The sequence below is a fragment of the Hypanus sabinus genome, chromosome 3 (genome assembly GCF_030144855.1).
Source record: "Hypanus sabinus isolate sHypSab1 chromosome 3, sHypSab1.hap1, whole genome shotgun sequence".
In the NCBI taxonomy this organism is placed as follows: Eukaryota; Metazoa; Chordata; class Chondrichthyes; order Myliobatiformes; family Dasyatidae; genus Hypanus; species Hypanus sabinus.
The window spans coordinates 65,612,939-65,627,082 of record NC_082708.1 but is presented as its reverse complement, the minus strand read 5'-3'; the positions used below and the strand labels follow the sequence as shown (position 1 = coordinate 65,627,082).

Sequence of the window (14,144 nt, the reverse complement as noted above, 5' to 3'; positions counted from 1 at the left end):
ATGGTAAGAATATGTGAGGTTAGATGGGGCTGGAGAAGAGATTTGGGTAGATTAGGTTGGCAACAGCAAAGGTTATGGGGTGATTACAATATCAGGGGGAGATGCAATTGGGATGTGACCACACAGTTGGGGACATAGGGGGATGTGGTTGGGTCTGGTGATGGGCAATGTTCCCTCTAATATTTTTTACAGCAGCTTGAATCAACCATTATTTTGAGCAGAAAATGTTTACAGGGCCTGACAACTGCTTGGTACTTTAAATGTTTTTTTTTGTAATATGCGTGCTATGAATATTTAGAATCAAAATTGAAAAATCCCATACTTTTGATTTTATTTGATAATTGAAGGGTATAATAAAATACAGTACAAAAAGAAAATCTTTCACATTTTGTAAGCTTCTTCTCATCTGTCTTTATTATAAATTCATAGTCAATCACACTATTCAGATTGATTTCATATTCAGATGAAAAATGTGTCTTAATCATCATTAGATCATCCAAATGTTCCTTTTCTAGTCGGTTTCTGGATTTACTTTTGAATAAATTCATAAAAATGAATCTCAGTTCACGGTCAGGATTGGAAGCTTGCAAAATTCCAATGATATCAACAAGAATTGACAGTTCATTTTTTTTTTGTTTCTCACTTAGTTCAACATATCAGTGAGTGTTTTAATTGAATCAGTCTTAACTTTCTCAGAAATGACAGATTTGAAATCACAGTATTGCTTGATTTTTTTTTGAGGCAATGCTTTTTGTCATAGTTTGTAACAGTAGCTGAGTTTTTTGTCAGTCTTACAACATTCTCTTTTCCAAATTCAAAATTGTTTGTATTTGTAATAGGAACAGGGTCAAAAGCTCTTAAGTCATCATCAAGAAATCTATTACCTAAGTGATTACACACACATTGAATGAATCGAATAATAGGCACAGTATTGACATCAGAGCTCATAAATGCCAGCAGATCTTTCACTTTATCACTCTAATAAATGGCATTGCCAAGATACTGTGATTGTAACTTGTTAATTTTTGTTTTTGCATACTGCACTGCTTCATTTGTAATCAAACAGCTTTTTCCTGAAGGAATTTACAAAGGGATGCCAGATCTTCTAAAACATCATTAAGGAAAGCTAATGCTACTTGTTACTGTGCATCGGTCAAAACCTTCAGCCAGTAGTTGCTGATTGGATTGTTACAATCATTACTTGCCCTTTGCAATACTGGTTCAAAACTTCATAATTCCTCATTAAAGTAGTTAAAGGCGAAATATCTTGACAGCCATCTTACTTCATTTAGTGGTCTAAATTGCACAACTTGACATTCTATGACATCAGCTAACTCTTCTAGCTTTCCTTTTTTAACCAACGAATTGCTGCACATTGGGTGCACTGTTCATAGCGGAGTTTCTATATCCTACATAATTGATATTTGTTTCCATGCGTGGTCTAATCCAAAGTCTTCTCTGTGAGCAACACAATGTTGCTCAAACAGATGCTTTATTCCTCAAAGAATTGCTGCCACACCATTATTCTTACCAAGCATAACATTAGTCCCATCTGATGTAAACATCACCATATTTTGAATATTAAGATTGTTGACATAAGTGTTTATTGTTTTACAACAGTGATGCTGTCATGTTACATTTAGTAACTTCAAAACATTAAACTAATTCAAAGGAAGACATGGGTTGTCTGAAGTACGGGTCAAACTTTGTGCTTGCTTTAAGTGGCACACGTATCACGTGATAACAATGACATATGCAATAAATATATTTTACTTCTTACCCATAATGAATTATTTTAAATGAGCAAGAATGGTTAATCAACCAATATATGGGAAATACTCTGGTTTCCTCAGTCTATGGAAGACAATCTTCAGCCCTGCCAAATGTGTGAGATTGAGGCACAAGCCCACCCGAAACCCCCTGTTTGTGTGGATGTTGAGTAATTTGTTACCCTGTTACAAATGAGTGCCACAAAATAACAGACAGTACACCACATACAATTAAAAGATTTTCTTAGCTTTATAATTTTTAATTTGACTAAGGGGTTAGTAAAGAAAATAACAAAAAAAGGGCCCAGTTTAATGAAACAGTGCACAAGTTGGAGCTCACAGTTTCCCCAAGTCACTGATCCTCAACCAGTCTTACCCCATGCTTTGTCAAACCACAGTCCTGCTCTGGGTCAAATCCTACAACCTCTTCTCTCCGGCCTCTCTCTATCTCTCCCGAACCACACCAAAAAAAACCCCAAGCCCAACCTTAGTGTCCCTCACCAGAGAAACCTCCCTTTCGATTCGACTATCCTAATTGGATGGCAGACATATCTTCTCATCTATCTCCAAGAATAACCCAAACATAAGTGGAAAACAGGCAGTTCGCATAGAACAGCACAAAGTGAAATACACACAGAATAACATTTTTTAAAAAATGAACTAGGGTGTTACGTATGTATAAGATTAATCAAGTATTATCAAAATATTAACTACACAACAGTCCTCCCTTGTTAGCGATATACCCCAACTCCACAGTGAATGCATCTCAACTATATACACAGTATATAATACAATCACTATACTATATATGCAACATAGTAAATTTTAACTAGTCCCATTCAGGCTTAAAGATTTAATTGCTGTGGAGGATTTCTTACTCTTGTGGGATAACATCTTTCCTGACGAGGGGAATCACCCTGATTGGCGAGTGAGACGGCTTGGCAATGAAACAATATCAGCTTCTGGGCCCTCCATGATCTTTGTCAGAGTTGATTGCAGGAAGCAGTTCTGACAGCTCTAGACTCCTTTCTTCTACCTTTTTCTTCTTCTAGTTTGTGCATCTTGATCTTGGGGAGGTGCATTTATTTCACTGGAGTATTCTCTTATTCATCCTTCTATTGCTCCCTTTACGATCTGATCTCTCCTCTTGGTTTCCTCATCCACAACATCATCTGACAAATCCTCTGTTTCTGTATTGCCATTTGCAACTTTCTTTCTGTCTCCCAGCTGAAGTTCATGCAATAACCTTAATGCACGCAAAGTAGATTCTGGTTCTTTAAATCACAAAAACCTCATGCTTGCAACTTTCCTGAAGCTCCTTGAACTCTCTTCCAGCTTAAAACTGAGCCACATTTCACAAGGAACTGCCTGATTAACATCAGAAGCATTCTCATTAATGTTGCCTATCAAGACTATGCGATTCCTCTGAGCAGCATGGTCTTTCCTAGGTCCAGTGTGCTTTCCAACCAGAGGCACAGAGGTTGGCACAAAACCTGTTTGCCCTTGTTGGTCAACAATTCATGGTGTTTGGTATGGAGACAGATGTGGCATCATCCAGTACCTTTCTTAATTCACTTTTCGTTGGCTTAATTTCAGGGGATGTGACATGGATCCCTAATCAAGTTGTATTTGTCTCAGTCAATCACATCCCCACAACGCTGGTCCTCCTGTTTTTACCACATGCAAACTCAGTGTGGCTTGCTGGTTGTTGTGTTTTATGGTTATGGATGTCATTCCCACTGGAGTTATCTTTTCTCCGGTGTAAGTTCTTAGTTGGATATCTGCAAGCTTCAGTTTAGGATCTTTGAAATGTCATTTAAACTCATTTTGTGGACTAGCTGAACCAGAGTCCAATTTTATTTTAATTAATTTGCCATCCACTTCAGGCATAAGCCACGTTGCTTGTCTGTTATTAATTTCCAAACTATAAATCGCAAGGCTACACAAGTCTGTGTCGAGCTCATCATTATCAGATTTTTCATCAACAGATTAGTGCTCTTTTTGAAACTGCAACTTGATTTTTTTAACTTTGTCCCTTCCCTGTGTAGACCATTTAGTTTAGTCTCCTGGACATGCTTTTTGTACGTGTCCTACTTTGTTGCATTTTCTGCAAGTTGGTCTCATGTATGTGAGCCCCTGCCACAACAGTAACTCAGTCTGTTTGGCCAGGTTGGTTTTTGTTCAGGTGATGCAATTTTGTTTATGCTCACTTTCATTCCTGACTACAGCTCAATTGCATCTCTGTCTGTGGTTTCCATTGAAATGGCAAGTTCCACTGCTTGTTTGAATATAAGCTGTGCTTCAGTTATGGACAGTTTTTGAGTACTTTCTTTTAACATTCCACAAACTAAACAAATTCATAGTGTGTCATTACAATACCAAACTGACAATGCTCTGGACAATCTCTTCAATTCAGTAATGTACGCTGAAATGACTCTGCTTTTTGATTGTGCTTAGGAAAACGAAGGCATTCTGCAATCAACAAGGGCTTTGTTTCTAAATGCACCTGAACTACTTTTACAATAGCAGCAAAACTCATTTCTGATGGTTTGATTGGAGCAGTCAAACTTTGAAGTAAACTGTATGCCTTTAAACCTCATGGACTTGCCAAAATTGGCTCTCATTTCTCATTGGCTATTTCATTTGTTTCAAAATCCTGTTCCAATAGTTCAATATTCATGAGCCATTTACCCATTGTGTAATCAAACTCGTCAATCTTTCTGATGTAGCTGGCCATTTCTGATTTTATTTTGAGTGATTATTATCATCCGGCACTCACTCTTTTTGAACCCTGAATTCATCTGTTTCCTGCCTTTTAAAAAAAAAACTCAATCGTGTTTTCCTTTCCAAAGAACATGTCTTGACTGCTTTAATTTTACACCCGACTGTTTCTCCATGTGTTGGGGTGCCGTTTCTACTCACTGGTGCTCCAGCTCTGTTTTTTTTTTAATTCGAACATCTCACTTGTTTTAACAGGTTGGTAGTCATGTAAGGTTCATTTTAAAAGTACTTCTTTGCCAATGTTATGTTTTGTCATTTCAACACATTAAACTATTTCAAAAGAAAAGGTGGGGAATCCAAAATTCGGATGTAGCTTCATCTTTGACTTTTGAGTGAGGTGCGCATGTATAATATGATGACGTATACAATATATGTATTTTACATATATCCCATAATTATTTTAAACAAATGAGAATGCTTAATCAACCAATATAAGTACAAGATTACTTAAATATTATTGGAATATTAACTACACAACATGTCACATGTAGTTAGTTTCAAATTACCCACAAATTAACATTATAGTAAGTTTCATTTTTTGGCCAAAACTTAAACTATCAATTTAACATTTCTGTACAGAAGTATCTGTACTTCTGTCAGCGATTAGTGTATGCATATTTGTGCAATTCTTCCATTACCTGTTTCTTAAGCACAAAGTTGATGCACTCAACAAATTCAAACGTGTAGTTCTTGCAGCACCACCTCTCTGGTATATTTACATATTTGGTCACATGGGCATGAATTTCTTGCATGGAATGCGTAGAAGCAGTCATTTTAATTGCCAAGATAATGTTATCAATTACCACTTTGACTGGTTCAGAGTTTGATTTTTTTTTCAGTTTACATGTGCAAAACTCTACATTTCTGGTTGTGCAATTTGCTAACTGCATCTATATAAATTCTCTGATTAAGATGTAGTTTTAAGTAATCTAACTTCCATTCTTCCCATTTTTTTCCACTACTGAACTTGCCCCTAACTTTCACTTCCACACAAATGATACATAACAACATTACCAGTATCTTGATATGTAAAAACATTGCCAATTTATTTCTATTTTTTGTTTTTGCTATGAAGATGGTAGGTCAGTATCTGAGTTGCAAAAGCTATTCTACTTTAAATTTTGTACAAGTTTCTTCTGTTTTTCATTTTGACGTCCTTGGGCTATGAAAAATAATAATTATTATTTGAAAAATTTAACAAGTTAAGTTGAAAGATTGTATAATTATAATAAAATAACCACAGTCATGTAAACAATTTTATAGAAGTGGATTTTTACCTTGTCCTAACAATTTTTTTTAATTCTAAAATTCTTATTAGATCATAATTTTTTTTAACCAAAAAGTAGGAATATAGAATTGTCCACATCAAAGAAACAAGCCACAACTCAACACAAGTGAACAATGTTAAGCATCAGTGTTTCAGTGGTCTGGCAGTTTATTTAAATGAGCTTCCATTCTGTGTTTATTGTTAGAATTCATAATAGTGTTGTAATTTAAGATGCTGACAATGTAAATGCATTGAAGCTCTAAAATCTTTCAAAGTAAAGGCTATACCTTTATTTAGAGCATTTATGGATTATATTCATTAACACATAATTACAGGATATTTCACAATTATATTATCACAGATTTTAAAATTAGCATAGTTTCAAAATTTAGGAAAGAAATGTATTTAAAAAATTCCAGCTGCAACAGTGGCTCTGTGTGTGGGAACATTTAAATTATTGTGCAACCATGCCCCCAGAAGCTTAAAGGGAACTAGTGACGGAGTTGCAGGTATCCGTAAGGTTTGACTAAGTATTTATTAGTTTTTTAATACATTTTCTACATCACTACAGATAAAAAAAAACCCAGATCGAAATGAAGAGTATTAATACAGTGCAAAAATAAACATACAATAATAATATAATACGACTAAGTATTTTATTTACAACTTCTGTACTGCAGGAATAAAAACTAGTGTCCTTTATAGATACCCACAGGAAAATATCCTAGTTTCACAGAAGGATGTTGCATGGGAATGGTGACATTAAAAATATGTCCTTGGCACAGAAATCATTTGATGGATTGGTATAAATTTACCTGGAACTGATCATTAAAATGAATTTATTTTGTGTTACATCAATTTTCTCTTCCTTTGGGTGCCCAAAGCTGCAGGAGGCTATCAAATTTCTAATTCCATTGAAATGAATGGCACTTAGATAGAAATGTTGAGAGAAACATTTGAAAAAGACTAAAGTCCTTACAGGTGAAATGTTGAACACTAGATTAGAAATGGGCTACATTGATTATAAAGCTGACATACAGACTGTAATAGCTCAATGTTATCAATATTTAGGTATGCAATGGTAGTAAATTTAAAAGTTATCTGTAAGAAATAATTTACTGAATGAATGTTGTGTTCAAAATTGTATGCTGCAATTTACTAACTTTATTTTTTATACTGTAAGTAATTGGCTGGCTTATCTAACATGTTCTTCACCAGGTTCTTAGCAGCGTTAGCACAATATGCAGCACTGATCAAATCTCTGCAACCATGCTGAGCTTCCAATTGATTTGTGTGCACGGAAGGTCATGTGACTGATTCATGCCCAGATAGAATCAGCCAAAAAAGCAGGCACCTCAGCCCTCACCCTCCTCCGTAAACTGGATTTTCTTGTTCATTATGATTCATTGATGATGTACTTATAATTTTCTGATGCGTAATCAATGATCAAAGTCCTTGGTCAATTGTAGCACTTATACTTTTGCCTCTAATCAATGAATAAAAAGAAACAAGTCAGTCAGTTCACCCAGCTTCCTTGGCTTTATCTATCTTTTAATTCAATTGTTAGACAATTCTTTAATCAACTATATCCATGAAAGGTTATTCCTAAACACCACCTTTGACAGACATTTGATACTTAAACAGAATAGCTTTCACTTCATGTCACATCTGTTATGAAATTTATATTATCGATGAGTAGTAAAATATTACACACCAGTTGTTAAAATAGTGACTATTATTTCTCTGCTAGCTAGTCAGTGTTCTTCATGAAGATCATCAGCTGTTTTTGAAGACAATGCTTTAATGAAATCAAACCTTACTTTGTTCCTTTCTCCCATTTTTCTAAGGCTATTGTTGTAACAGATGGTGAACGTATCCTTGGTCTTGGGGATCTTGGAAGCTATGGAATGGGAATTCCAGTGGGAAAACTTGCTCTCTACACAGCCTGTGGAGGTGTGAATCCACAGCATTGCCTTCCTGTGCTTCTGGATGTTGGTACAGACAATGAGGTATGCTCTTTCATTTCTTCTTGAAGAATAAAATTTGCTTCTGGTTTATTCATAGAAATAAACAGTAAAGAAAATAAATTTTGAACATCTTGTCTTTTTTTTTTGCCTGTGAGACCTATCAAGCAAGTAATGGGTTTACTATGTGGACATATCAGCAGATTTATAGTTAAGGAAAAAGTCAATGCGTGCAAGATGAACAGAAATTAAACAAGTTTATTTCATGAATCTTTATCGTTTTGGAAGTTCAGCCTTTTAAATCTGATGTTTGTGGACAGTGATGGACCAGAGTGATTTCAAAAACATGAATAAGCATGCAGAGGTATTACACAGTGGGATTGCTGGGTCTGTACTTTTCAGTCACACAGATACAGTATCAGTACAAAGGATTATTTTTCAGATTTCTGCTTCCTGCTTTCCTTTTTAATTATTCTCCCTTGAAACTTCTTCCAACAAAAGAAATTTGTTTGTCTGCTCTCTGCTTGAGAATTCTAAGATCCATGGGAAAGACATACAAGCAAGCACTGCCCTTTAGATCTCCTGATGGGAGTAAAAGAGTTTTTATGTTTTAATTTGAAGTATGGATTTGGCAATTAAAGTTCAGGATACAACCTGCCACAGTGACAAAAAGTTTCAATGTACATTTATTATCAAAGTATGTATGCAGTACACAACCCTAAGATGCATCCTCCTACAGACATCTGCGAAACAAATAAAATCATGGAAACCATTCAAAGAAAAACATCAAAGCGCAAAAAAAAGAACGAATCGTGCAAACAGCAAAAAAAAACTAGCGTAAAACACGGAATATAAAATACGAAAGCTCCAAGTCATCGCAAGAGTCCAGGCATATTCAGTTCCATTCAACCTGGCAGGCTGCAGAGCTGGTCTGCTTCAATCAAAATAGCAAGAAAAAAGGGTGTAACCAAAAGCCAGAAACAATCACAATGTGAACTACAGAGTCCAATCCACAAACTGCATCAATTAATCCTTGCCCAAGGCCCAGAACTCCAGCAGCATTAAGAGAACTGGTGAGAGAGTCTGTTCATGTGTGCGGGCACCTTCCTACGGGAGGAGAGGGGCAGAAAGACTGGTCACATGCAGGTAGATGGCGCTGAACACCCACTCGCCTTCTGCTTTCAACCACGTTGATTTCAATCTGCCTTGACACTTTGCTGCTAGTGTTGCTGAGTTGCTAGTGTAAAACAAAGGTGAGTAGGGGTGTAATGGCATCTACTAAAAGGAAAATAATAAACATAAAGATGTTCTCCAGAGAAAGCTTGGGCAGGGCTATGAGCAAATTCCAAAGCTTTTGGATAATATTGGAATATTTCATTTGGTTTCTTGCACTGAGTGCAGTAGTTGGCTGAATTAGCAGTAGTTGCCACGAACACAATATCTTCATTTTCCAGAAACAAACGAGAACATTTACAGATGCTGGAAATCCAAGCAACACACATACAACACTGGAGGAACTGAGCAGACCAGGCAGTATCTATGGAAAAGAGTACAGTCGACTTTTCAGGTCAAGACCCTTTGGCAGAACTACTGAAGGGTCTCAGCCGGAAACGTCAACTGTACTCTTTTCCATAGATGCTGCCTGGCCTGCTGAGTTCCTCCAGCGTTTTGTGTGTGTTGTCTGTGCATTTTCTGTGGAAAATGCGGTGTGTTTTTTTGTGGGATTCTGCCCTATTACTTTATTAAGAAATATAAAATTAGTAATATTTGAGTTAAGTTTTTGATAATTAAGGATGATGTTAGATTTCATTTTAATAATTAACTTTATTACCCACATCATGGTTCTGACATTTTTTTGGACTAAACACAGCTTAAGTTATTGGAACCTTTCAGGGTCATATTCTTTCCTTAACACATGGAGAGTTGATAGCTTCCAGGGAGTTGGATTGTATTTTTCTGGCAAAGGTCATTGAAATCATGATCTATTATTCCCATCTGTTATCAAGTACAATGGAAAATACTGTAATACGACCATGATAAAATTATTGCCAGTTCCCTGCACAGCTGTTTTTAATTTGTATGAATTTGTATTGATTTCACATACTGATACAAATTTGTTCTTTCTGATGATAAAGTACCCCAGCATGCAAACACTGAAATCGGTGTCAATTGGTGTAGTACTTAAACAAAGGGAGAATTATTTACTTTAACAGAACTGTGACGGTGGTAATGGTCATATTAACTTAAATGAGGTCTTGCTGGAAAGTTTAAGTACGTTCATGCATATACAATGTGATTTTAATGAATATGACAACATGAATGCCTCCAATAAACTGTACAGCATGGGATATTGTACAAAATTGTCAAAACTTAGTGATATTAACCCCGGCATTCACGTCCTTGTCAGTTAACTTCTGGCATCAGAAAATAGATCAGTTTCTCCACAATCTGCCCAATTGCCAACTTTGTAGTGTAGTCTGCACAGAATTCATTAATGGTGTTAGGTGATAACCCCCTCTATGTACTGAAAAATAAGATTAGAGAGTGGATAACTTGTGGTGTCACAAAGGTTTTATGCATTTTTTAGCTGTCAGTTCACTGTTTTCAATATAGCAGAGTGCTGAAACTTATGGGGGGGGCATGATATGAATTATGTCTGTCATGGCATAATGAAGCACCAGTTTTTGATAGTGGGAAGTAAATTCACACTCTAACAACAATAGATTTGTGGTAATGTCAGTTCGTCATTAAATTCCATATGTGCTCCTTTTGTGACCAGTCATTTCCAGCTTTGTAATAGCAGTTTGCTGTCTGAACAATTGTAAATTGAGAATCTGCAAAGAGACCTTTCGTCTCAAAAGTGAAATTAAAGCAATATGGAAATAGTGGCCTGGAGTCTTCATTCAGCCTTCTCTTCATCCTGTTGCTTTTGATATAATTCAGCAGAAATCGGCATAACCAAGACAAAACTGTTGTAGCATTTTAAGTGCAGCTTGTGTTTGGTGCTAGTTTTAAAACATAACATTGCTAGCCACCCTTGGCCAAACTTCACTTAAAATTTGAATTGGAGCATTTTGACTTTTGTTTTAATTACTAAGAAACTGACTAATATATTCTGATATAATTGGAGAATAGTTTATGCATTCTTTAGAAGTGAATCATATGTATTATTACTGATATATTTCAGTTAGTTAAAATCTGAAGATTTTAAAGCCGGTTGGTTTTTTGAAAAAATTCTTAAAGTTGCCTTAATAAACCTACCAAGTTTCAAATTTTGGGTATGCATATGTGTATGTAATTTTTTTGTTTTTGAAAATAGAGTTTTGTATAATTGCAATTTTGAAAATAGTGTATAAAAATGCTAGTTTATGGCAAATTTTGCATTTGGTAATCAGGTAAATGAGCTAGTATTTGATGGAAGGAAACAAAATAGAAACATTATCATAAGGTAACTTCATAACTGAAATAGATAGGTAATACATTCTTTTAAATCAAGTTGTTCATTAAATCTGGGTAAGAATGATTCTGCTCAAATGTGTATAGTTTATAGTCTTAGAATTAGTGTAATTACACGTGCTGCAAAGACTTGTGGACTTCATGACTATCTCTTCAAATGTAACTTGCTAGCTTAAAAGTTCTTTCTTAAATTATTTGATTTCTTTTAGCTTTGTATATGGTATATGCCAGTGTTTTAAGCATCACCTGATATCATCATAAGCAGTTTCAGTTTCTTCCATGTTGGGTGCAGAATTGATCACATTTCTGGCCTCTTACAATGCTATTTGATGTACTCTATAGACACTTTACTATCTTGTTGAAAGCTCTGTATAGTAACATCTATAAGAGACCAGTGAAACGAAGAGCTTTCTTGCAGAGGAAGCACAGTCTTGAGGTTCAATTAGACACAAGTATTTTCCCGGTAAGTCAATCAACAGAAAATAATTAAATTAACTTTGGCTTTTACAAGACTGAGGCACAAATGAAAGCGATGTATCTTAGATAAGTACAGCACAGCTGGGAGTTACCTGGCCTTCCAGGTCATTATTTTCAGAGACCAATAGTTATTCATAGGTGATATCAATTTGGACCAGATTTCACCCTCAGAAAGTCAAGTCTGTGGAGGGGAGGATGACTTTGTTCAAGGACCAATTAGCTGCAACTTTCAGCATCAGAGGTCATAAGGGTTTCTCCTTAAAACTCCAGATGTGCTCACTGAGGATGCATTGTTAAGCCTTTTAAAGGTACAGAAACAAAATGTGAAAATGGAGGTGGGCTGTGCTCTGTAGAACTGACAAAGAAAAATAGAACTAAACGGAAGGAAGTATTACTACAAGTGTTAGATTTGTTTTAACTTCAATAAAAATGAAGGTCCAATGAAGATCAAAAGGAACTGCCCAAAATTAGTTTAAAATTCATGGTGTTAACCAAATGTTGATACAATGATTCTGTGAACACTCAGCGAGTCGGGTGTTATTTGTGGAGAGAGATACAGAGTTAATGTTTCAGGTCAATTGCTCTTATCCAGTTCTAAATTCTTGAACAATGCAGCACCATGAAACAAAGAACTACCCAAAAACAGAGAGGTAATTGTTTGAGAACAGGTATTCCTAGACTGAAATAATAAAGTATTGTTGCTCATGAAGTATCCCTGGCAAACTCGGGCCAGGTGCATGTTGCTCAGCCCTGAGGTTTTCTGTGGCTCTTTGCACAATAAATGTGCATTTTGTAGCCTCACCTTTTCACTAGTCTTTTCTCTTATTTCTATTATGATTATAGGTTATGTGCCTTGAGTCCTACTGAACTGATAGTTTCCAGAAACTGGTCTTTCTTAGTGCTAAGAAACCATTTTTGATATTACTCCAGAATTTGCTGGGTCCCTCTCACCACACTGCTGAGGACAATACAGAGGGACCTGAAAGCCAAGATCAGGGAGGCTAAAGACGGGTCTAGGAGGAAACGTGAGTGGAAACTCCAGTGGGACAACATGAGAGAGGTCTGGAGTGGGATGAGGACCATCACTGGGTTCCGGTAAACTAGCAACAGAGGAGCTGAAGGCAGTGTGGACAGGGCCAACAAACTTAACCTGTTCTTCAACAGATTTGACACTGTGGCCCCTGCCCATCCCCCACATGATTCATCTGTTGTCGGCCCCCAACCAACACATACTCCACTCTCCCCTCCTACCCCTCCTCACAGCCCCTCACCCTGCTCTCATGACTACACCCCTCCCTCACCTGAAACCACCACGGTGGGCTTCACAGTTGAACAGGTGAGAAGACAGCTGAAACGTCTCCACCCAAGCAAGGCTGCAGGGGTGGATGGTGTCAGCTCCAGGGTGCTCAAATCCTGTGCCCCCCAGCTATGTGGAGTAGTTCACCATGACTTTAATGTGAGCTTGAGTCTCCAGAGGGTTCCTGTGCTGTGGAAGACGTCCTGCCTCATCCCTGTACCAAAGGCGCTGCGCCCCAGTGGCTCCAATGACTACAGTCCGGTGGCATTGACCTCCCACATCATGAAGACCCTGGAGAGACTTGTTCTCGAGCAGCTCCGGCCTATGGTTAGGCCACACTTAGACCCCCTCCAGTTCGCCTATCAGCTCTGACTAGGAGTTGAGGATGCCATCGTCTACCTGCTGAACCGTGTCCACGCCCACCTGGACAAGCCAGCAAGCACTGTGAGGGTCATGTTTTTTGACTTCTCCAGTGTGTTCAACACCATCCGCCCTGCTCTGCTGGGTGAGAAGCTGACAGTGATGCAGGTGGATGCCTCCCTGATGTCATGGATTATTGATTACCTGACTGGCAGACCACAGTACGTGCGCTTGCAACACTGTGTGTCAGACAGAGTGGTCAGCAGCACTTGAGCTCCACAGGGGACTGTCCTGTCTCCCTTTCTCTTCACCATCTACACCTCGGACTTCAACTACTGCACAGAGTCTTGCCATCTTCAGAAGTTTTCTGATGACTCTGCCATAGTTGGATGCATCAGCAAGGGAGATGAGGCTGAGTACAGGGCTACGGTGGGAAACTTTATCACATGGTGCGAGCAGAATCATCTGCAGCTTAATGTGAAAAAGACTAAGGAGCTGGTGGTGGACCTGAGGAGGGCTAAGGCACCAGTGACCCCTGTTTCCATCCAAGGGGTCAGTGTGGACATGGTGGAGGATTACAAATACCTGGGGATACGAATTGACAATAAACTGGACTGGTCAAGGAACACTGAGGCTGTCTATAAGAAGGGTCAGAGCCGTCTCTATTTCCTGAGGAGAGTGAGGTCCTTTAACATCTGCTGGACGATGCTAAGGATGTTCTACGAGTCTGTGGTGGCCAGTGCTATCATGTTTGCTGTTGTGTGCTGGGGCAG

The 14,144-nt window shown here is 37.6% G+C and overlaps 1 protein-coding gene across 1 annotated transcript in view; it reads left to right on the top strand.

Moving 5' to 3' along the window:
• The window catches only part of LOC132391409 (NADP-dependent malic enzyme-like), a 144,592-nt gene that overhangs the window by 80,346 nt on the left and 50,102 nt on the right, over window positions 1-14,144 (top strand). Inside the window, exon 5 of the mRNA XM_059964584.1 lies at window positions 7,665-7,826. Within this exon, the coding sequence (XP_059820567.1) occupies window positions 7,665-7,826 (162 nt within the window). The remainder of the gene's footprint in view (window positions 1-7,664; window positions 7,827-14,144) is intronic.